Raw genomic sequence first — 25,983 nt, forward strand, 5'->3', positions numbered from 1 at the left:
AATGTTACCTGGGATTTAAAAAAAAAAGTGATTTATCGTATATTAGGCCTCAAAAAAAGTAATCCGATAACTGATCGTAAGTTTTGTAACTGGTCAGAATTTTAAATCCCCTTCTCATAAAAAGTTGATTTGTCTGTTGAAATATTTATTACTGTACTCGTATATATCTTGATAACATTTCCTCGGTGGTTAAATCTTGTAGTTTTTTTACTTACACATATTTGGACGCTTCCTTTTTTTTTTTAATGTAAATTCACTGAACAAAATATGAAAATATGAAAAGTCGTCTAAGCAGAATTTCAGGTCTGTGCTGAATTTGCGAAAACCGGAATAGAAAGTACAATATTTTTTTTTGGAAGTCCACAGGAAATTATATTAATTATTAGCTCAAGTTATTTTATAAGTTCACCTTTTCGTCTTCTTCTAATCCTTACCTGGACCAAATGGTGCATTGGCCACTACATAGCATCGACTCGTTAGTTAATTACTTGGAAGTAAGATGGTCACTCCTGCGCTTCAGGTACCAGTCCAGGATAGTACTGTAGATTAACTACAATAATATTAGAGTGAAAATCACTTATATTTATTTTGATCACCCTTGGAATTGAACCCGAGACCTCTAGCATGGTGGCTAAACGCGATAACAACCACTCTGTGGAGACGACTATGTTTTTTACCTTTATTGTTTGGATTAAATGGGATATAAATGAAAAAAAAACTGATATATATTAGGTACACATTTTTACTTTTATTTCAATAAAAAAATAACAACATTCATTGGCTCTTAATATATACATTCTTAATCACTACGTACTTTTTTAATTATATTTATTTACAACATTAAAATTAAATTCTTATATATAATATTATAGTACAACTAATCGGAAATTATGGTTAAAATGGCTTCATGTTCTCGTTGATTTATATGGATTATTAATTTAAAATACTGCTTCGCCTATATAATTTACAAATGAGATGAGTTTGAAATGATTTCCCAGCATATTCGCAAAGCTTCACTGAAGCCAGATAAATTAGTAAAATAGGGTTTTAGGACATTTATTTTAGAGAAGTGTGTCTACTGCGTGGATAACTCCATTTGTGGCTGGAATGTTATGGGTGATGACGTGACCGGCGTTTACCTTTATTCGTCCTGAAAACACAAAATAAAAAACACACTACATTACATGAAAAATAAACAAATGTACATTATTAAAATAAAACTAAGAAATTGCATGCGAAAGTAATAAGACGTCTTTCCAAACTTTTTGATCCTGTGCGCCTTTAGAGTTAGTAGTGGATTACAACTTCCTTTTGATCCCCTCGGCATTCGAGTCAATAACCGAATGATCATTCAAATAAATATTCGATGGTATTGTATTGAGAAATCCCCCCACTAAATTTGATGCCACCAGTTCTCAAACTTTTCCCTCCCTAGAACCGCTCCCCATTTTTAATGATTAAGTAATAAAAAGGCTAAAAAACGCAATGCGTGTGATTTTAAGTAGTTCTTTATTTAAAATACCTATTGAATGCCGTCTATACAATGCCTGCATTGCTCCTGTTCTCTTATACGGCTGTGAAACATGTCACCTTACAAGGGCCCAGAGCAGCCGTGTATTTAGCTTTGAAAATAGGTGTCTGCGAAGAATTTTAGACATGTGGTGGTTTGGCTTTGTGAGGAATGAAAAAATAAGGCATAGGACGCAGCAAATCTTAGTCACAACCGTCATCAAGAAAAGGCTATTCAGCTGGCCCAGGACGACAACTGCTGATAATTCGTCTTCAGTTCTCGCCCGAACTTCGAAACGTGGACCTGACTTGGAAGGATGCAAGAGAGCTGGCGGCCGACAGAAAATCCTATGCTCCACATAGGAAGCGAATATGTTTTAATAATAATAGTTGAAGAAAGATTTTTTATATCCGCATGTCTTGTGAGATTTTTTTTATCTAACTACATTTATGTTAACGTAAACGTTACGTTGTAATACATACCTGCAGTCTTCTGTAAGGTGATGGGTTTTCCCTCGACAATGCTATCCTTGACCTGGTAGTACCTCATGCCGGCACTGAACAGAGTCCCTGAGCTGACGTGCTTCATGACAAGGTCCTTGGCTCTCTCCCTGTCTCCGATCACACTCTTCAGCTCGTCTGACGTCAGACTGGAGAACGCCTTGTCGGTAGGGGCGAACACGGTAAAAGTTTTAGTTTCTGTGGAAGAAAAATGAATAAGTAATGAATAAAAATGGATATTATATATATATATATATATATATATATATATATATATATATATATATATATATATATATATATATATATATATATATATATATATATATATATATATATATATATATATATATATATATATATATATATATATATATATATATATATATATATATGTTGATGCAAAAGTTTTGACCGTTTTTTACACATTTTTTACTTTTTATTTATTTTTTTGTATATTATTTATTTAATAAATTATATAATTTCCATCAGTGCTTATAACCTTCTCCCATCTTTTTATCAACTTATTTATACCAGTAGCATAAAATTCCGTGGATTTTGATGCGAAAAATGAAGTAAGGGATGTTTTTACCTGCTCTATTGAATATTTTTTTTCATCATTTAAATTTTTTTGCAGTGATCGGAATAAATAAAAATCAGAAAGAGCAAGATCTGGAGAATACAGTGGATGCTTGATAACATCCCATTTTAACTCATTTAGCTTGTGTTGGGTCATCATAGCCAGATGTGGTCGCGCGTTGTCGTGATGAAACACTGCCCCTTTTCTGTTTACCAATTCTGGTCTATCCTTTTGAAGGTCCATGTTCAATTTGGATAATTGCTGACAATATCGTTCTGCTGTACTTGTCTTATCATGTTCCAAGAGTTCAAAATACACAATACCCTCATTATTCCACCAAACACAAAGTATAACTTTTTTTTATGGATTTTGGCCTTCGAAGTTGTTAATGGGGCTTGTCCAGGTATAGTCCAATGTCTTTTTCTTGTCACGTTGTATTACACGACCCATTTTTCATCTTCCGTCACCAAACAATGCAAAAAGGTTCATTTTTTTGTCTCGCACTCAAAGCAACGCGCGTTGAAACACGATCCAATAAATTGGCAGCCGACAATTGATGAGGTATCCAAACGTCGTACCGCGAAACCATTTCCATACGCTTCAAATGTCTTAATACGATTATTTGGTTGACTCCCATCATTAACACAATCTCCCTGATGGTTAGACGTGGATTGGAGTCAATTATGACTTTTAACTTGTCGTCATCAGACTTCAATGGCCGCCCAGTACGGGTTTATCAGTGAGTGAAAAATCTCCTGATCGGAATTTTGTAAAACATCTTCGTACCTGTCGAACTTTGATGACATCTGCTCCATACACTTCATAAATGTTTTTGGTTGCCACACTCGCGGTATTGTCTTTACGGAATTCATAAAGTAAACAATGACGTAAATGCACTTTATCGAACGACATTTTGAAAAAATACAAGGGGCCATTACTGAACTCTGGCTAGGCCAAAACTAAATAGAAAGTAGAAAGAAAGCATCTTTTATACAATGGAATCATAAAAAAGAAGATACTATTCATAATTTATGAAAAAAAACATTTTTACCTGGGATCATAAAAAACGGTCATTACTTTTGCATCAACCCAATATATATATATATATATATATATATATATATATATATATATATATATATATATATATATATATATATATATATTCACGATTTTTTTTTAATATCAGAGCTCTTTACATCACTTGACATTAAATAGTTCGATTTTTATTTCAAAATAAAATAAAATAGTTACTCGCACTGGTCAACGAAAATCTATTGTGAATTTAATCATCCAATAAGTAACTCTTAAAATTGAGCAAAGATCAAAATATATAAAATTACTGCGAAAAAATATACTTCTACCACAAAGACATAATATTGTATATTAGATATTATATAACAAATCAGGTTTTATTCACACTCTAATTTGATTTGTTTTTAAGAAAGAAGTATGTCGTGTTCGGCTGTCAATGTTTTATAGCATTATTTTAGATTTTATAGGTTGCTTATAATGATATCTCAGAGCTACTGGGGCGTTACTTATAACGTTGTTTTTTAACACGAAATAATTTTTTGGGTAAATAGACGGAACTCCCTATTTACGCGGTAGATTCGATCTACGCGATACCATATAAAAAAGTATACTAAAATACAAATATATACTTAATATAAATAAATTGTTGAATAGGTTTCCTTATAAAAAAATCAATTCAGGATATCGAGAAATGATATTAATTTTTTGCTTATTTTTTATGTTTTACTTTTAAAAACATTAACACAATCGAAGGTAACAACAATTATCCACCTAGCTCCTTACGCATACTTCTGCGCATAGTACTGAGTAAGTGCATGCAAGGGATGTAGGAAATTCCAAATTACTATCACCCATTGTTAAATGAATACTCGATTTTTTTCAGTCTTTTTTTTGTACCTTTTACACGATGTCGAAATACGACATCGTGTAAAAGGGAGATCAGTGTATAATTGAGCGCCATAGAGAAATTTATTGAAATTTTGCGAATAAATATTTTTCTTACTAAAACTCCTTACCTTCCAACAACTCTTTTCCTTTCAAAACCATATATTTATTTCGAAGAAAAACTTTTTTTAATACAAAAACGGCGTTTTAAGCAAAAAATGCAATTACATTAAATTTTACATAGATTTTTTTAAAAATTAAGGGCAACATACGATAAATCGCCACTTAATTTTCTTTAAACCCAGGTAACATTTGACGTAATTGAATTTTTTGCTTAAAATACCGTTTTTGTATTGAAAAAAAATCTTCGAAATAATTAGATACATTTATGGTTTTGAAAAGAAAATAATTATTGAAAGGTTAAAAAAATATATATTAGCTAAAAAAATATATATTTATTCGTAAAAAAGGCGATTTCCAATTCTAAAAAAAATGCGTGCAGTCCACACGTGCGGATTATCCCACCATATGTTAATTATTTTTGGCGAAGTACCCAAAATTGAGTGTTACAAAGTCAAATTGAATTGTGTAGATTTACCGCTTCCCGAAAGCGAGTCGGCCATCCCGCTGGTGAAGAGCGCCTTGAGGAAGTTGGAGAACCGGCGCTCCCGGTCGGCCTGCAGCGTCTGCACGATGTCGCCCACGGGCAGCGGGAACATCACCCGGTCCACGGCGTGCGCCACCCCCTGCGGGATGCGGATGTCCTGCTTGTCCGCTATCACGCGAGCTCCGTTTACAGTCGTCACCTGCCGGTGTCGCAAAAATAGATTTAGTGTGTTGACTTACCCACTTAATCAATCAGAATGAGCAAAGTAGGTACCTCTCTAAGCGTGTTGCACATTTAGCAAAAGCAACTCGTATATTAAGCAAATTGCCTACAAACAGGCGTTTATCGTAAGACGAGTAAAAATCATTAAGTAAGAAAAAAAATATCCATAAAAAATTATTGTTAGAAGATTACCTTAATTTCATTCCATTCCACATCATGCATATCGTACTGATTGACCCTCAGCTGGGTTCCAGCCAGTGATACTCCAGTCATCTCATCTTGAAGGGTTGCAATTTCGAATGAGCCAGGAATCACGTGATGTAATAAAAGCTACAAAATAAAGAAAACATTCAAGATCTCCTCATAAAAAAAATTATCAGAAATTTTTATGATAACAATATTTAAGTTAACACTTACACCGCTCAAGAGTCTAGGATTTTCTTTGAACTTTTCTTCCGCCTTATCCGGTCCTCCTAACTGAATTAGCAAGGTACGGAAAGCTTTATCTGTTGGTGCGAAAATGGTATATGGACCAGTTTCATTCAATATTGTATCTAATCCAGACTGTTTCAAGTATTTAGCTGTTGCAAACAGACCGTTCTCTTTAAATATTTCGATCAGTCCTGGGTTAGAAGTACTTGTATAGGCTACCTGGGAGCCCGCCGTTTCCGGAATTGATTTGGGGGTAGTAGATCGTGCCACCAAATTAGTACTAGGGTAATAAGTACTCGAACTGGGATAAATAGACAAATCGTCGTTACTGTAACTTTGAGAAGATGGAGACGTTAAACTAGGTGTCTGCGAATATAAAGCTGAATGTTCCGTCTTGTGATTGTTCTGCTGCGACGATCCAGACGAAAGGTCGTACTGAGAAGCATACATTTGATGGCTATTCACAGTAGTAGGGGGAAGAGTTGTGGAACTTGCTCCATTTCTATCAAATTCAGCGCGAGAAAGTTTATAACTGTTTGTAGTTGGAGAAGTTGTTGTATAATAATCCTCCGGCAAGCTCGTCGATGGGCTTCCATTATGATTGATAGAAAGGGAAGATGGTGTTGCTGAACTATATAATTTTGGCGTAGTTGTAACTTGTGAATGAAGTTTAGTTGCCTCGAAACGATCAAATGTGTTTTGTGGTCTTCTCGATGTAGGTTTAACGTTAACATTAGCTGTCCTACTAGAATATGAAGGATTTCTCCTTGTAGTATGAATTATATCTGCATCATTTGATGACGGAGCTTTTGTTGACCATGATGTTTTTGGTCGCTTTGTGACGGGGGGTAACTGAATCTCCCCATCCTTTATTTTAGTTAAGATGCTATCGACGTCGGGAATAGAATCTTTAGAATCTTCGTTTCCCTTAACACCTTTAACTTTGTATGTTCCGTCATTTTGCTCTTCTATGAAAACGAAAGTTACCTTCTTTTGGTCCGATATAGTAGGTGGAATTTTATCAACTTCTTCAAGTTTTCCATTTCCTCCTTGTTTAATTATTTCATAATCAGCTCCTGGTGGTAAAACATCCTTCGTCAGCTCTTCAAATGATAATTTGGTTTGTTTGGGTGGCTGAGCTACTCTTATTTGATTGAGTGTTTGGGAGAGTGATGAACTATCGCCAGAGAGTGGAGTGGCTCCAGCAATAAGATTAGGATCGGTCGTTTTGATTACCTCAAACTTTTCACCGTTAGGCAAAGAAATTTCTCTGGAGGTAAAGTTTTTGCCGTTAATTTCATCAGAATTTTCAGCAATGGCAAGCTTTAGTTGCTTAAGTATGTCTTGTTTTTGAATGTACTGAAGTTTATTAGGAACTACGTCACCTGTATCCGTATTACCATTGTCTTGTTCTCCGTTTTCATTAAGAACTGATTTCAGTTGTTTGTATATTTTTTGCCTATTAGCTTGAATGTACAACTCTTCATTATCATTATTTTCTGAGCGCGATTTCGCCCTTTGGCGAGATCTTATTTTGTTTGTGGGTTTTCTACCGGTTGATTTTGCCGTCGTTGTAGGAACTGTCGTCGTAGGGTTCAATTGTTGATGTTGTTTTATGGCTTTTTGAAACAAATCAATTTCGTGATCTAAAATTTCTCTCGGTTTCGATTTCAGCGTATAGTCATATGTAGGCCTGGCAGTGGCATTAATTTCATCTTGTTTTTTCTTTTGTTTTGTAGTAAAATCTTCGTGTAGTTTCTGTACTTTCTGATGTTGTTTTTGTTGTTGTCTTTCTATAAAATGCTTGTGCTTCTGTATGATCTTTTGTCGTTCTTGAAGATCCCTGAGTCTCTCTAAATCTTGTTTTCTTTCTTCTTCTAATAAACTTTGAATTTGCGTACCTTGATTTGACGAAAATAATGGATTCGTTCCCAAATTACTTTGGAAAGCAATATGTGCGTCGTTTTGTATCGAAGGTGGATTGACAATATGTAACGGCTCCGGAATATTTGTCGATATTAATTGAGTATTTTGCGGGAACTGTTCTAAGTTGAAATTAGGTTGTTGGATATCTTGGGCTGGAATTGTAGGTAAAAATGTATGCAGAGTTGGCAACTGAGGAGGAAGCTGCTGATTCGTCCTTATTGATTGCAAATCGATGGAATTTCGCTGCTGATGCCCGTTGGTTTGAAACGGTTGCTGGAAATAATTGTCTTTTATTTGCGGTACCGGTTGATACTGTATATTGTTAGGTGGCTGCTGCTGTAAAATAGGTTGAGGTAAAAATCCTTGGTTATTTTCAATCAATGGTTGCCCAAATTGTATTTGCGGTTGTGCATTTGCTTGGGACGCTTGTGGAATTGGCCGGAATGGTAAAGTCTGCTGAACATTAAATTGTTGTTGATTCGGCGCAAATGGAATCGGTTCGTTTATTTGCACGGAGGGCTGGTGGGGGAAATTGTTCTGTATGAAGGGTTGCCTGATAAAATCATTCGAAGCACTCTGTTGAAGGCCAAATCGTTGATGGTTCTGCTGAACGTCACTCAGTATTTGACCTTGTTGATTGAAGCTTATCTGTCTTCTTGGGTCAGCTCCTTGATCATTCTAAAACAAAATATAAAACAATTAGTTTTAATTTAAATTAAATTAATATCAATAAAATATGATAATTTTTTTATAATACTGCTGTTGAAACTAAAAAGACCGAAATACGCCAAACTATTAAAATAATGTGTGTAATTGATATTATTCCGCTTTTATAGAGATCATTGCATTTAAGAGAGTTGCAGTTTCTCTTATTTATTAAACATGAAGAGTTTTTGTCTCCACCAAAATTGAATTGTCAATTAGATGAAAACAGAACAAAGTACCTATCTAGACAAATGATTGCGAAATTTTCACCAATTGACGCTTAGTGACAGTTGCTTCATAATTATGCACAGTAAACTACATTGATGTATTCCGTCACTGGTGCATTTTTTTGTATCTACTGCTACTACTCTCGCGATGTTTCTATGCAGAGATAGGTAGAGAGGATGGAACGCCACACTATCATGTGGTCACCTCTACATCTAGTCTCATATGGAAATGATGTGTTGCGTAAATAGCTTTTCAGCAAATATGCACATTTTTTTGACGATATACATTTTTATTTTAATTATATTTTAGTTCTTTACATTATTTTATTTTATTTTTTTCTCTGATCGTTTCATTTTAAGATGTATTTTGTTCAGTTTTTGATTTTACTACTAGGCCCTAAAAAAAGGCCAAAGCGTTCCCAGTAATATGTAAATAATTTTCAACGATGTTTAAATCCGGATTTAAGCACATATAACTGAAAATTGACGATTTTTGATTTATGACGTTGTTGAAAGGAGTGAGCGATATGTCACAAGATATTACCAGATAAAAAAACGCATGCTATGTTTTTAATAGTCGTATTGTTTTAATAAGTTGGAAGTAACTGATGGATCTTTATATTAATGGTGAAAAAAGGTTTTGCTTAGTAAAATTTGTGTTTAGCTATTTTTTATTGGACAGTATAGGCGCATAATTTGCGTAGCGAATGATCTGTCTCAATTGTATTATTTGTGAGTTAAGTATTGGTAATGCGTTTATTTCAAGTGATGCAACAGTTAATCCAAGAAATGAATAACAGTCTTTGCGGTAAAAGACCGATAGCATAATACGGTCAGGGCTGTATTTTGACATTTTAAAAGCTAGTGCTTTTAAAAACAAACCACACGATTTTTTTAAAGATTCGTAAAATGTACATACTTATTGATAATGAAAATACTAAAAGTTTTTCGCCTAATTATTTTGATAGTATATTTAATTTTTGTTCCGTGTAAAAAAACTGTAGAAGTTTCTATAAACTTATAAATCAATAGGTGCAAGAAAAAATATAAATATATATGTATATAATAATTATTTTATAAAAATATAAAATATAAATATATTCTATAAACGATACGACAAATAATATGACTATCTCAAGGACTGTGATCGGTACTAATTAAAGTAACAAATTTTCTATAGGTATAGCAGTTTCGCGAAACATGTTTAAAATAATATACATACATATGTTACTGTTTGAAATTACGTAATAGGCGCAGTAAAACCCAAACAGTATTATATTAAAATAATAATAAAAAATATGCGATCATGCAATGAAATTGCATTTTTAATAATGTGTTATAAATATCATAGTTTCAATAAAAAAGGGATTTTTCAATTTTTCAATTAATATGTTATAAATATCATAGTTTCAATAAAAAAGGGATTTTTCAATTAGTCGTTACTGATATCCTGATACACAGATTTAATGTTTTTGAAAAAATTGATGATTATTTCCAGAATGATGTAAGTATATATAATTGTATAAATAAAACCTATAGCCGTATTATCCGGAATTCAATCCCTAGTCCGGACCTAGCCGCTGACTGCAGACGAATTGACGGCCCAGTGCTAGTGAAACGAGAGAGAGCACCCGTTTAGCCCAGTCGTAGTTAACAGTAAAAAAATAACTTATTTTGACATAATTAACAGTAAAAATATGAAAATCTGAAGGTGATTTTTTATCGTTTGGTTAAATTTTTCTTTATAATCGGTAATTTTTGGATATATTTTTTTCGGAATTATAGCTTACATAATCAAAAATGTTAATTATCACTTATAATTATGAATTCAATTTTAGGGAATCAAACTTTTTCAAGTTCATTATTAGTCAAAATTTGATTATAGGGATAATTCAAGATAACAGGGATAAAATTCCGTTTATCTAGATTTAGTTTACCGGTGACATCTTACGATCATTATATTTTTATACATATTTATACAAGTGTGGGAAGGCACTTGGGTATAGCTGAATTAACTACCCACTAAACACTAAAATTGCTTGAACTGTGAAACTTCTCGGAGCTCGGTGATCGTTTAAAAAAAATGTTGTATTTTTGAAAGATTATCAGTGACAGGCAAATTGGAAGATTTTAAGAGTAAATTTATAAAAAAAAATCAAGTGACAATTAGACATTATTTAAAAAAAAAATTCTCTAAACGCTTTGTGAAGTTTTCTTTGCAAGTATGGGTCGGATAAAGAGTCTAGAGCTTCAGTATCAAATTCGGGAATGTTGCAGGAAGGTTTTGATGGTTTTCTAAGGCATTTTCAAATGTGTGTACCTACTTAGCGACTGGCCCATACTAATTAAGAGTGCTGTACCGACAACCGAAACTCCGCAACACGATTACCATTAGCATTGCCTATCCAAGTTTCATTTGTTTTATTCTGACCTTCGTTCTCTTTCGAAATGTTTACCTGCGCCCGACTGGATGTGAAATTACATTTTTTCAAATTAATCGTTTCTCTGACTTTTGACTCGCGAGTTTCTCCGTTGACGGCTTTCGAGATTATTTTTTGTGCTAAACGAGTTTCAAAATGATTGCTTTATCGCGGGTAGTGTAATGCCATTAATAATGTAAATCTCTTCGGTTCAATTGTAAGTCTTAATTATTTATTAAAGAATGTGTCGTAAAGCATAAGTCACCTTCAATTACTATTGTACGTGAAATAGTATCAGTTTTCTAACTAACTAACGAAATTAACTAACCATAATTGAAAACGATAGGTATATGTATTTAAAAAAAACTAACTAACTAATCATCACGCCGCTTCCCCGCAGGGGTAGGCAGAGAGAATAGAACGCCACACCAATCTGTTTTTGCAAACAATCTTCGCCGGTTTCACATGCATTCATCTCGTGATATATAATGCCGTTTATTCCAACTTCTGACCTGACCACTATCAAGCATTTCAATTACTTGATCATGCCAATTTTCCTCGGTCTTCCTCTGCTTCTATTACCAACCACATTCGCCTCATAAATTTGTTTAACTATCCTTTTTTCACACGTAGGATTCACTCACTGTAGGAAGAGCTACCGCCATGCTGAACAATATCACGCCGGATATTGATTTGTTCCGTGTGTTTGAATACCGTCAGACACATAGAACAGATCCTGTCAGGATATCGAACTAGATCGGCTAAGTGTTATTGTTTATAATATCAGCCCATAATTTCAGATTCTTGGATCTATGAGTGAATCTGGTATAAAAAATGGCATTTAATTTTTTTAATGTTCATTATTTTTTATTAACAATTCAGTTTTCTATTTGAATAAAATGATCAACTTTCTTTTGTTTGTAATGATATTTACCATAAAAAATATAAATCGATGTTAAATTATCATTCATCATGCTATTATAAAATTATGAATGAAATTGTGATGGCTTAAATGTCTTATGATATTGACAAATTTGAATGATTTTCGTAACAAAGTAACTTAGTATAAAAACTATCATTATCGAATCACCCGATTTCCCACAGAGCGACTCATCTCGCGTCACATTATATTTTATGAAGACTAGTTTTTAAGTTTTAGCTTTCTTGTTTAGGAATAATTTTTTTAATGGATTTTATGAATTTTAATAATTTATTTGGGATTCGCAAATTTCTGCCTATAAGCGATTTAGAATTATAATTTAACCTAAGGTATTATCAATAATACGAGTACTTATTAAAATTATATTTTGTCATCTGACAGATAAGAAATACATATGGTTTATTATATGTAAATACACGCGGATAAATATTATTTTATTTGAGTCAGAATCCCTTGGTTTATCTTAAAAATAACATATACCCTATTTATTATTACATTTATAAGTAATACAAACACTAATACTTACTTATATATATGAAAAAAACATTTTCAAGTTTACCATTTCGCCTGGTCATTTTGCATTTCACGTTAATACAAAATTGTTATTTATAACAAAACATTACGCAAGGTAAAATGCCTATTTTTTTAGTAAAATATCCTTGATGTAACTTGAAAAACTAAAAAATAACATTTTTAAATATAATTTATAAGTAAGTCAAAATTACAATCACACAGATTTTTAGTTTTTTTGATCATGTTAGGCACTTAAAAATTCTACCAGAACCAAATTTATTAAAATATGAAAATACAAAAGACACATTGGGTGGGGAGAATAATAAAAAATAATTGAGCGTGAATAAAAAAATATAATTTCCAATTAATATCATAAAACCTAATTGAAAAACCATATCGGAGAAAATGACGGACTCGTCATGATACACCGCGTCTCGCGCATTTATAATATTTTAAAGCGAAGATGCATTGTGGGCAGCCTGTAACAATGGAGATGCTTCAGAAATGCTATTATTTTCACGAATGACGGGGGAAAGTCGTGTTTATTGTCTGACTTTGCACGTACGTAAGAGATAATGTGAAACTCCATACAGAGACAAGACGGAGGCGCAGATGAAAGTGAACTGCAAACATCGCGCGTAATTTGTTCCGTGGAATTCATGACTGCAATCTGCGATATTTTGCTCTTCAAGCGTGGGTCGTGTACATGTAAATTGATATTATTCAACCCTATTATTCTTTATACAATATGTTATTTAAAATGTCATAAACCTCGCGCATTATATAAAGTATTATTTAACATTCTTATAAAAGGCAATACATATTGTTGTATCAACGCCTCTGTAACTATTGTAAAGATGATTTTTACAATCTCTCCAGTTGTGTGGGTAGTATTATTATGTTAGAATATGTTGTCCATCATATTATTTTATACTTTTTAGAATTTCCAACTTCCAATCATTATTCAACTATCGTGTAGCCTCCTTTTAAAGTAAGCACAACATTGAAACATGTTGCACGAAGTCTATTGAGGTGTTTAATTTTTTACACGTTTTTAATATATTGTAATACTTATTTTTTTAGATATGTAAATATTTAATTATTTACATACATTTGTTTAAAAAAATATATTTTACTTTCTCTCGGAGATGTAAAAAATGTAATATACCTTTTTCGACGAGTAATTTAATCGTTTTACTTAATATTTTAATGAAATTATTTGAAAAGTTCTTATTATCAGATTCTGGTTTATCTACCCTACTGATGACATATTAATATTGTAGGTATCTCAACTTGAGATACAACTTTTTATATGAAGGATAATGGAAGCCTAAGCATCTCAGGTCTTATGACTTGGCATATATTAAGTGATCACTTAAGCTCGCCAACTGTTTCGAAGGTGTTTCATCTCAAGCTGAGACACCTATGAAATGATTGATGGTTTATATTTAGATCATTATTGACATATTTCCAACTACATATTTGAATAGCAATATTATTTATTGATTTGGCATTAACTTCGTGGAAAAAAATATGAAATAAACTTAATAATACACTTAGGTAAAAACACTTTTTGAGTTTTAATAATGTAAATACAACTAATTTCGAGAACTACAGATGTTCTCATCAACACCAGTATATATATGCATATATTGATAAAACAAAAATATATTCATATACCTATTGATAAAAACACTGGTCTGTATATTCATATATTAAAGTCTGCGTAATCGGATGGCATGTATGACTAGATGAATGGATGTGAAGGAGGCGAGGAGTGTATGTCAGGACAGAAGAGTGTGGCGTTCCATCCTCTCTGCCTACCCCTGCGGAAAAACGGCGTGATGGTAGTAGTAGTAGTAGTAGTAGTAGATAAAAACATCTGTTGTTCTCGAAACAAGACGTGTTTCTATTAATAAACTCAAAAAGTAGTCTAATACAATTGTTTAATTTTTTTTTGAATTTTTTGAATTGTTAATCAAGATACAAGCTTATTTGTAAGTTTTATAAAGATGATTTTATATTTTCGAGTGTTGTATAACTAACCTGTCAATTGTTTGTGTGTAAGTAAGCGGAAATAAAGCGAGAAGATGAGATGGGTGTCGGATAATTATTTTTGTGTCAAAGCCATTTTTCGTTTTAATCTCCGAGATCGGATGACGACAACTCGTAATTCGTCACGCTCTAGACGCCCAAGAGGAAAGTATAATGGATCAGGAAATTGTAGAAAGTTCCGCATGAAAAGGTCCACGAACTTTGAAGGTCATATAATAAGAGAGCCAGATCACTAAAATAAGTTCATTGATTAATCTCGGATCATTAATTATGTTGGACATCACGTTAAACCGCCGTGGCGTAGTTGGGTAGACGTTCGTCTGCAACTGGCGTCGCGGGTTCGATTCCCGCCAAGTGCAAAATAAATTCAGGAAAGGTTTATTTGCAATGTTTTATATTCGGGATGTATTTTTCACATTTGCTTTCTTTATCCTTACTATTCTACCTGCATACAAGCCTCCAATAAAGGCTTTGCGGGATTTTCTTTTTTTTTAAAGACACATTTTTTAAGACACATTTATTTTTCATCATACACATAATTACAACTTACATAATGTAAACCTAAATCTTTTTTACTTGGAGTTTAATGGAATTTTGATATCTTAAGAAACAGTCGTTAAATTTGATTCAATAATACAAGTAATAATTACATCTGATTTTCGCTTAGGAACATATCAATAATGCGAATTGTTTTATTATTTTCCTTTATCATCTCAAATATGTGTTTTTTTATGAAATAAAACACACTCGTATAAGTTTCATATAAGTATATTGAAATTTAAAAAATAATAAAAGTAAAAGATTCACTTATATCAGCATTATATTAGTGAGTAGAGTTGGTTTTTATTTCAGATACGAGTATTAATAATATGTAATGCGATTTTGTTCTGTTGATTTGATACCATTGATAATATTCAATGCTTATATTAATTTCTTCTAAATACGACACTGCCTGTAACATTTAAAAACTGGTATAATTTTAGATTCAAGACCAGTAGTTGGTTTCCAATGAAATAACAAAACCCCATACAGCATCCGAGAGACAAAACTTTTCTCACATAAAAGGGCGCATTAAAAAAATTTGCATTTTATGAATAACATTAAAATTACTTGATGATTTAAATATAAATTTAAAATAATTATTCGGATAAGACCGCTGTTCTGTTTATTTATATAAATATGACTAGTTTCGAGAACTGCAGATGTTCTTATTCATAGGTAACAATACAAACTGTTTACTAATGTAAACCAGAGTAGTTTCCAGAACCACGGATGTTCTCATCAGCCGGTGAAATATGTACAATTTTTATTTTCACATGTTGATGTGAACATCTGCAATTCTCGAAACAAGTCGTATTTACATTAGTAAAAATGGTTATATAAAAGAGTTTTTTATTTATATCTGAGACACTACATATATTATTCCACAAAGTTAATACCAAATTAAACAGTTACAATAAACCATTCTTAAATTTAGTATGTTTTACTTTATAACACCCACCCTCCCATATTTACCCTTTCTCCCTAAATAAGCAAGAAAGTATTAATATATGTGGAATTATTTAATTGGCTTTTATTATTGTTAATCAAACTATTTTGATTTTTTTATGTTTAAGCTGTGTGATTTCTAAATCAAATAAATAAATAACTTATCTGATAATTTTATGCATATTTTTTAATATAAAATACACTAAGTTGCAGCAAGGTAAATTTAATATTTATATCAGGAAGTACCTACGCAAAGTTCTACAAATAAATAAAAAGTTGTAATATCGAAATTATTTTCCGAGTTTCGTATTCTACCTTAAAGGAACAAGCACCTTTTACATGGCCTCATTGCGTAAAATGTATCTCACAGGTTGATCAGTAAGATCATCTTATGTATTCATCGAATTTGTATGGACCATTATGCAAAGATGACATTTGACGACGCATCATTTCATAATAAATCTTCATACACATTGCAAAAGGTCGCTAGGTGTTCAAATTGTGACAGAGTTATTTTGTTGAGAGGAGGTATGCAACGTATGCAGTTTTAGAACGTATGTAATTAACTTTATTACACACGTATGATGCAACTTAATATAATATCTATTCATGGAGTAATGTACCCACATAACTTTTTCTTGTAATGATGTTACGCTCAAAAGATTTAAACCAGCACGTCTAAATTCAGATTTCATTTTTCTGTGTAATAGTTTTTTAAGTGCCGTTCTACATTCCGACTCACTAAAAAATCTTACATCAAAATATTTCAATCAACAACAATATATAAATGTCTGCTTTTTTGACAAAAACGGATATTAAACAATAAGATAAATATCTCAACTTTTGTCACTGTAACTTTAATAACTTAAAAAAACAACCCTAGCTTTTCAATGAAATATTAGAAGAAAATCCCTAATACTACAAATCTTTTTTTTTCTAATTAATTCTCCGTGAATATTGTCCGCTTTTGTCTAACAAGCTGGAGGTCCTGAATTAGATTTTCTTCAGGGTTGGACAAAATAAATATTAATATTTTAAACTGCAATATTTTTAGAAATATTACATTGGACTCTCCTTCATGTATTGTTAATCAAGATAAAACTGTTTATGTACGATGCAGTGCCCTAAGCACCTTATGCGTAGGGATAAGGATAAGACAGAATAAAAACTTGTAATATTTTGTGTGTTCTGAAGTCGAATGTAACATAAATCCTTTTTTATTTATTTTGAGTAAGTGAAACAGGCCATTAAATTGAAAATAAAAAGAGAGGTCATAATTATCACTCTCACGTCTGCATATTATTTAAATTCAAATGATAATGATCAGAAATTGTAAAAATATGATTATTCAAATGATCTGTTCATTGATCTGCAAAATTCCATCACGATACAAAGGTAAATATCAAGTGTGTAACAATGCCTCGTAATGCATGCAAATATATAGATGCATAATTATTTGGCGCTCTTATCAGCACGGTTTATGTATGCAGAATGCGTGCAATATAAAAAAACTTACCTTATTACGTTTTTCTTGCATTTGCAAAAATCTTCAGTAATTGATATCGTATGAGAAGGTGAGTGGGTACAAGAAAGTAAAAATGAAAAGCAAGCCATGCAAAAACAGACAATCGTAAACAACTCTGTTATTAGATGTTGACATCTCAACATAGATGAAGAAGAATATGGAAGTCGTAGAATATTGCTAAGGCTTACGACCTGCATAAGCTGGTTTAAGTGATCGATGTATACACGTGTAACATGCATCATTCTACCCATGATTGACAACCGCATTACTCAAATTTTGTAAGGCAAATATTCGATATATCCTGTGATTGACACCATCTTACATATGTGAGTTTTCGGCAGCATCTATAGTTGAGTTGAGTGAGTTTTTTTTAGTTAGCAGGTACCCTTATTTAAATGTATACAAGATTCTTCCCGAATTATTTCACATACAAGGAGACACTTGTAATATTTGTGACCAAGAATTTGGACACACTCAAAATGTTGTGAAGGAAATATTTACAGGCCTAACGACTTGTCGTATCCTAGTTTAAACACACACACACATGTGTGTGTATTTATAAATATATATATATATATATATATATATATATATATATATATATATATATATATATATATATATATATATATATATATATATATATATATATATATATATATATAAATATATATATATATACATATATATATATATGTATATATATATATATATATATATATATATATATATATATATATATATATATATATATATATATATATATATATATATGTATATATATATATATATATATATATATATATATATATATATATATATATATATATATATATATATATATATATATATATATATACATACACTCCTCGCTTCCTTCGCATCCATACATGTAGTCATACATGCCCTCCGATTATGCAGACTTTTGGCACCACCAGATTTTAGGTTTTGACTGATCTGATTGTGCCAAGTCTTTTTCGGCCGTCCTCTGTCTGTTTTCTCGCTCACATTCGCCACATATATTTTCTTCCATTCTTCCACACCACCTTTGACACGTGTTCACACGTTTTACATAATTCACAAGTAGCTTGATGTGTGAGATGGGCAGTATTTATGGTTGATTTATCAGAGACCCACTTTTTTATTTGATATGTACGCCTTAAATGTAACTCCGTTGTTGTCTGTTGATAAATTATTCGAGACACAAATAAAAGTCTGACGGTAACCGCAACGAATTGATTCGCCAACGTAATCGACACATTTTCACCCAATCGGTATTATAAAAACGTCCCATTGATGAAATAACCGAATAATGGGTTCTCGTGTAATAATCGTAATGCGTGATTGGTAAATTAAATTGTTGTTACGAACCAAATCATTTCGATTGTTTCATATTGACATGCGTTGCGTAAATTGTTTTTCGGGTGCATTTCTGAACGTACATATCGCTCACTCCTTTCAACAACGTCATATTTAAAAAAATAGATTTTTCAGGATATCGTTTTTAAAGTTTAAAAACATAATAAAAAGTATTGAAAATAAATATCAAGCCACTTATTGAACTTTTTACTGTGCAACAGATCTTTTTAGGTGAAACCTGGATTTTTTTTCTCCATTAATATATTCTTCAAAATATAGCACTATATGTTCTTTTTGGTGAATAAAAGAGTTCGATTCTCTCTGCCTACCAATTCGGAGAAACGGTGTGATGGTTTGTTAGTTAATTAGTATGAAATGTTTTAATGTAAATATGCTTTAATATGCATTGTCCATTCATAAAAGAAACTAACTATACGTTTTTCATCTCTCCGTTTTTTTTGGTATATACTCTTTTGATCTAGTGGTGCGATATGTATTATTATATATCTAGACCTGAAAGTGTATTTAATGTATATTTCCTTGTATTATTAAGATTTTAATTATGATTTCTATGGCATGTACTTTGAGGTTAATCATTTTCATTTATTTTCTAACAAAAATGCTAGTTTATGTATAACCATTCGCCAAGATTTTTGTCTACCGGTTTCGAGACGTACCCGTCTCTTCGTCGGGACAACAACTACACCAGGATGCAAATAATACTACTCGTCAATAGAACTAATCACACAATAACAGCTACACAAAATATTAATCACATGCTTTTTTGGTCGACCCGAGGACCAACATGCACTAACTATTACAGACCAACACGCACTTAAGGCCGAGATCTAACATGTTCTAATGCTTGTTAGGTTCTCGGTTTTATAAACCAAAAACGCATGTGATTAATATTTTATGTAGTTGACAGTGTGTGAACAGTGGTAATGACGTGTAGTATTGTTTTCATGTGGCTTAGTGATTGTCCTGCCAAAGAGATGGGTACGTCTCGAAACCGGTTAAGTAAAATATCGGTGATTGGTTATACACTAACCTTACATTTTATTTTCAGGATCCATAATAATGCATATAAAACAACTGTTGAATAATATTAAATTACACATTGCAATTTCATTTCTAATTATTATTTCAATTAAAAAGTAAATGCTATCACAGTTGATTGCCTACTGCACTTTTTATGAGTTGAACTGTATTTACGTATATTACTGAGTCGATTGTAAATATGTAAGCTGTTTCATGTTTCATGTTCTAACTGACCATTTTATTTTAAAAATGGCCATTATATAAATTGAATTTGAGCAAACATAATTATCAAATCTACCTATTAAATATGAAAAATGAGTACAGCAAAGGATTATTATACCTACAATATTTAATATACTTTATACATACTTACCTAAGAGAACATTATTTAATGTTGTAGCTATAATGCGCACATTTAGATTTTAGTAGTGGTCTTTATTGCAAATATGGTTTATTATTATCACTTTTTTTTTAAGTCTTGTGTTTTAAGTATTGCATAAGTCTTGTTTATGGTTGAATATAGTAATGGAAGTCGCTTTAGTCAGAATATTACAGAAACTTCAATTACTACCAGATATATCTTTGAAATACCATAAATCGTAAGGGAATGTCCACTTTTCTCATACTCAATTAACAGGCGCCATTGCGTAGTTGAGAATAAGGTCGACTGTAAAAACAGGCGTCGCGGGTTTGATTCCCACCAATAGTAAAACGAATTCAATAAATATATATTTTTAATGAGTCTAGGTGTTTGTTATGTATTTTTCATATCCACCTTCCACATCCCTATTATCCTATCTGCAGACAATCCTGTACAATACGGACTTTGAGGGTTCCAAGTAAGAATTTATTTTTTCACAATTTTATTTCAATAATATAATATATTATATTATAAATATATATTATATTTATATTATAAATAGAGAAGAATTTAAATAGATATTTTCACAACATTTGGAGTGTGTCCAAATACTTGTTCACAAAATCTGGATTATCTCCAATTACAGGAGTTATTTTCATATTATTTTTTGACATCTCATCAAAGATGAAGAAGAATATGGAAGTCTGGGCATTTACGGGGCTTACGACCGTCATAGGCTGGTTTAAGTGATCACTTTACACACGTGTAACATTCACCAATTCTACCCATTATTGACAACGACACTACTCAAATTCTTGGAAGTTCTATATATATGAACCAATTTAGAAACCTTGTTCATGAATCACTAGAACTTCACTAGAGACATCTATTGGTGAGATGTAAAGAAGCTTTTTACTAAGCAGAAACTCTTATATTAGTATGTGAGATCCGAATCCTGAATATTTTCAATTGAAGTATAAATATAACATCTGAAATTTTAGTAGTATGGTTGTCAAACATGGGTACAATGATGAATATTACTTATACTTATAACCCTTATCCGCACCCAATGGTGCATAGGGCACTGCATCGAATTGACGCAGTGTTATCTTGATCATTACTTACATGATCACTCTTGCGCTTTAGGAACCAGTCCAGTATTAAGTAAGTATTACAGTGTAAAATCACTAATGTTTATTTTCACCCCCCCTGGGAATCGAACCCGGGACCTCCAGCACGGTAGCTAAACACGCTGAACATTACACCACGAAGGCGGACGATGAATATTACGCGTGTATAAAGTGATCACTTGAACCAGCATATGATAGGATGTAAGACCAGTAAATGCCCAGACTTCTATACTATCTATGTTGAGATATCAATAAAAAAATTAATGTTATAACTCGTAAGTGGAGCAAAATTCAGAAATTGTGAACAAACACAGCCAAAACATTGTGAATGAAAAATGGATTAAAAATTTATTTATTTTTAATCGCTGTTAATAATAATTTATCTATTGGTTAAGTAGGTACTAACGTATGAATTTATTAACGAATTTAGGGTGTAAATTTTATTCATAGTCACAGAAATATTTATAAAAGTTCTGATGTAACTAAAACAATTTTTTTGTCATTTTATAATGCATTTTTTGTATATATATTTTTTGCATTCAAACGTGCCGATATTGACAGTAGATAAAAGAATCGAAAGTTTCTCGTCCCATTAGTAAGTTTCTTTAGTAATTTGTGTGGTCGAGAAACGTAACAAGACTACTTTAAAATTCAATATGAAAACATTGAATAAAAACAATAGACGTTTAAGTTTTTAAAACTGACGAAAAAGTAAGAGTAAATTGGCTGACTCCACAGAGAATTGAGAATGTATCTTGTCTGTTAGTGATGGGCATTCATAGCTATATAAAAGATTATGATTTCTCTATGAAAGCGTAACACAGACAATCCGATCATTGTTTTACAGATTATTAAGTACCCATTTGGTATTTTAATAATATCTTCCTTCACTGCCAAAACAAACAAATCTAATTTGTACTACCAGTAGTGTGTAAACTTACTTTACCCCATTGTGTGATGATCACCGGAATCTTTCCGATTAAGAAACACTTTCCAAATAATATTTTGTGAAAATGACAACAAGAAAAATCATTTGATTATAATATCTACGTTTCCAAAAAAAATTATAAAATTTCAGTGATTGAGAAAATTTATTAATAACTTTAAGCTAGATAGAACATTTAAAATGAAAAGGGGAATATCGAATTAATCATACATATAAAGCCAAGTATTAACGAATTAATTAATAATTAATTGCACCACTTTGAAAAAAAAAAAAAAAAAAAAAAATAAATAAATAAAAAAAAAAAATATATATATATATATATATATATATATATATATATATATATATATATATATATATATATATATATATATATATATATATATATATATATATATATATGTATATATATATATATATATATATATATATATATATATATATATATATATATTTAATTTTTAACTATTTTTTGTTAAAAAGTAGTCATCTATAAATTATTTTTAATTGACATAAATTTTGTTGTTTTGTCTTTTTTGATTTTTTAATATTAATCGTACATTTAAATTTTTTTTTTTTTTTTAATTTTTAATAATTATTTCAAATAATAATTTTTATCGCACATAATATTTACACGTTGTTAAAATATCACACATATTTTTTGTGCAATATTTTTCAACATTTTTTTTTGTTTTAAATCAAATAAAAAATATATATTTAGTATTTTCTTACTATTCTGATTTCAAAGATACAATTTTATTTTATATTTAAATCAATTTCATTTTTCAGTTTTATATTTGTATCTACAAAAGTATTAAGTGTTAATAGGTATTTTATTAAATTCTTATAAAGTATACATTTTATTTTTATTTTATGTAAACTCACCCTGAATCCTGTAATCCCGAAGACGGGCACAGCACAACTCAGGTAAAATAACGCCACAAAAAGTTCACTAAATTTTCGCGTATTCGCCATTTTGTCTCCCCGTACAAAAAGCGATTCGAAAACCAAAAACAAGAAATCTTTATTCCATCACAAACACAACTGCAGAAAAGTTCTTAAACAGAACCATACGAAACGAAGAAATGTTCGTTTTTCGAATTCGCGCGGGCGCCTATTCTTTTTTAGGCTACTTCGTGAGGCGTGTTGTCGCAGCACCAGCTTTCCGGTGAATGTCGGCGCTCACCACCACCGTTTGGTTAAGAACTTTTCTTCGGTATGATGATGTCTTTCTCCGCGGACCTACCACCTGCGCCGCTACCGAGAGAACGTCCCGCTTACCGGGGACAGTAGATCGTCAGGGGTCCGCGAGGACGAGACAGAGTTCAACGCGATATTATGAAAGCGAGTCGCACGCAAAATTAGCATCTCAACGCACAAAATGACTTCAATGTACAGCTTTAGTAATATTTCACTGTTCTCTATTCAACTATTTCAACTAACAAACACGTGTTAGTATTCCTGATAATTTATTGTTTGATTGTTACGGATTCGGTTCAATAAACCTCATTTCTTAAAAGGGATTTAATATATGTACACGTATTCGTATATATTACATTCTGCAATACGCGGAAAACTTCACATGTCGCAATAAATAATACTCATTGTTTAGTGACGATAAAAAATTATAAATTATGCTACTCTAATGTGACGTCAAATAAAACACATCAAAAAACTTATTTTCTTATACGGAACACTATTACGAAAATGAGAACATTGGATTTTCACTGATTTAATAATCAAAATAAAACTGAATTTGGAATAAATATTGCAGTACAATGGCATTACAATAAGTATTATTTTTAGTCAAAATAATCATCATATTTTTTTGGGTTTCGCGCTTATCTTACCAAACAAAAAATTAAATATACTATGTAAAGGAACATTTATGCATCCATTTATATATTCAATGATTAACCAGGGATGCAAACCTTCTTTGTTTTAAGAAGTAGATAATGATTCAATTTATTATCCAACTTTGATGATAACTTATTTCTGGAGAGTTATTTGGCTAATCTTGACTAAAATGTACAGTTACTGCAACCAAACTCATATAAATACGTATACGTATATACGTTCTTATAGTGATATTGGTTTTAACACATTTTCGGGATATGACTTGATATTTTTATACAATTAATTTTTTTCTTATTTTCAAGAACAAACTTTTTAAACCTATATGAAAATCGGTTAAAAACAGGTTAGCTGAATATTTAAGAACTTTTTTTACTAATTTGGCGGGTTCTTTATTTATTTATTTCATGCCCCTATTGTCTATAAATCAAAATGTATATTTTAATGTACATATCGCTCACTCCTTTCAAGAACGTCATAAATCAAAAAACTTGATTTTTCAGGAGAACGTTTTTAAAGTTTAAAAAGAAATCACAATGTATTAAAAATAAACATCAAGCCACTTATTGATTTTTTTACTGTGCAACAGATCTTTTTAGGTAAAACCTGAAGGTTTTTTCTCCATTTGAAAAATATTTAGTATATTTAAAAAAATCATTAAACAATACCTTTTCTTCAAAATGCAAAAACAACATTTTCTGCCCTGTAGCGGGTAAATATTAAGTTTAAAATATGCCACTTTTGCTGGTATATAGTACATTTTCTGGGCATTCCGAAAACATGCACAACTCAAAATTCACGATTTTTGATTTATGACGTTCTTGAAAGGAGTGAGCGATATGTGGAACATTCGAATGTTTGAAATATACACAAGTAGAAACATTCACATTATAAATACACAGGTATATGTGTATCGTGTATTTTTGTACGTATTCCTACATAGTTATTAAATTAGTGTTGACGTGCAGTTTTGGCACCTTGCGAGCAAAAGTAAGTATCATCAATACACGTGAAGTTAATGAGGTATAAAATTCCTGCAAGTTTAAGTAGGTCAGTATAGAATTGAAACTTTTCACAGTAAATAAATATAAAATGTATATTTATTGAATATATACGTACCTTGTTTAATAAAAATACAATTTTAATAGTAGAATTATCTACTCGGGAATTCTATGAGTTGTGTCATTTTTATTTTATGCATTTTGTAGGTTAATAATGCTAGCCTCAAATATTTTAGTAGTTGAACGGAATATTTAAATAAGTCCATCATTACATATTTATCAGCAGTATATATCAGCTGTAGTTTTTTGTTATTTTTTTTTAAATATAGAAGGCACTTGATTAAATCAGTTAAAGTAATTAATTAACGCAAAGATAAATAAGTGTCAATAAAATAAATATTAAATTTTGAAAACTTTTTATAATAGAGTTATAAAGAGCTTTATAGAATAATGGAGCTAGATAATTTATACAATAATTTTTTATAGAGTAATGGAAACTGATATTATTGAGGGATTATAGTTAATTCAAATAATATCGTGTCAATCGGCCATGTCATCTATAGCTACATGACTCATGATGAACATGTATTATTGAATGTGCCCTCGACATGAGAAACTCTAATGAGGACACATAATTGTAAATTAAAAATATAAATTATATAAAAATATAAATGAAATAAATAAATATTTTTTTTTAGCGCAAACAGCATTTGTTGATATT

At 31.1% G+C, this 25,983-nt stretch overlaps 1 protein-coding gene across 1 annotated transcript; it reads right to left on the reverse strand.

Moving 5' to 3' along the window:
• Positions 1–744: 744 nt before the first annotated feature.
• LOC148311981 (uncharacterized) lies at positions 745–23,581 on the reverse strand. Its single transcript, XM_088278027.1, has 6 exons — positions 23,293–23,581; positions 5,757–8,375; positions 5,532–5,669; positions 5,109–5,316; positions 1,993–2,208; positions 745–1,150 (listed from the first exon to the last, which is right to left on the reverse strand). Exons 1-6 carry the CDS (start codon positions 23,380–23,382, stop codon positions 1,062–1,064), a joined length of 3,360 nt encoding a protein of 1,119 aa, XP_088134153.1. The 5' UTR covers positions 23,383–23,581; the 3' UTR covers positions 745–1,061.
• Between the last annotated feature and the right edge of the window lie 2,402 nt (positions 23,582–25,983).

This window comes from Brachycentrus maculatus, unplaced genomic scaffold (assembly GCF_059751285.1).
Source record: "Brachycentrus maculatus isolate JH-2025_06_01 unplaced genomic scaffold, ASM5975128v1 h1tg000054l, whole genome shotgun sequence".
In the NCBI taxonomy this organism is placed as follows: domain Eukaryota; kingdom Metazoa; phylum Arthropoda; class Insecta; order Trichoptera; family Brachycentridae; genus Brachycentrus; species Brachycentrus maculatus.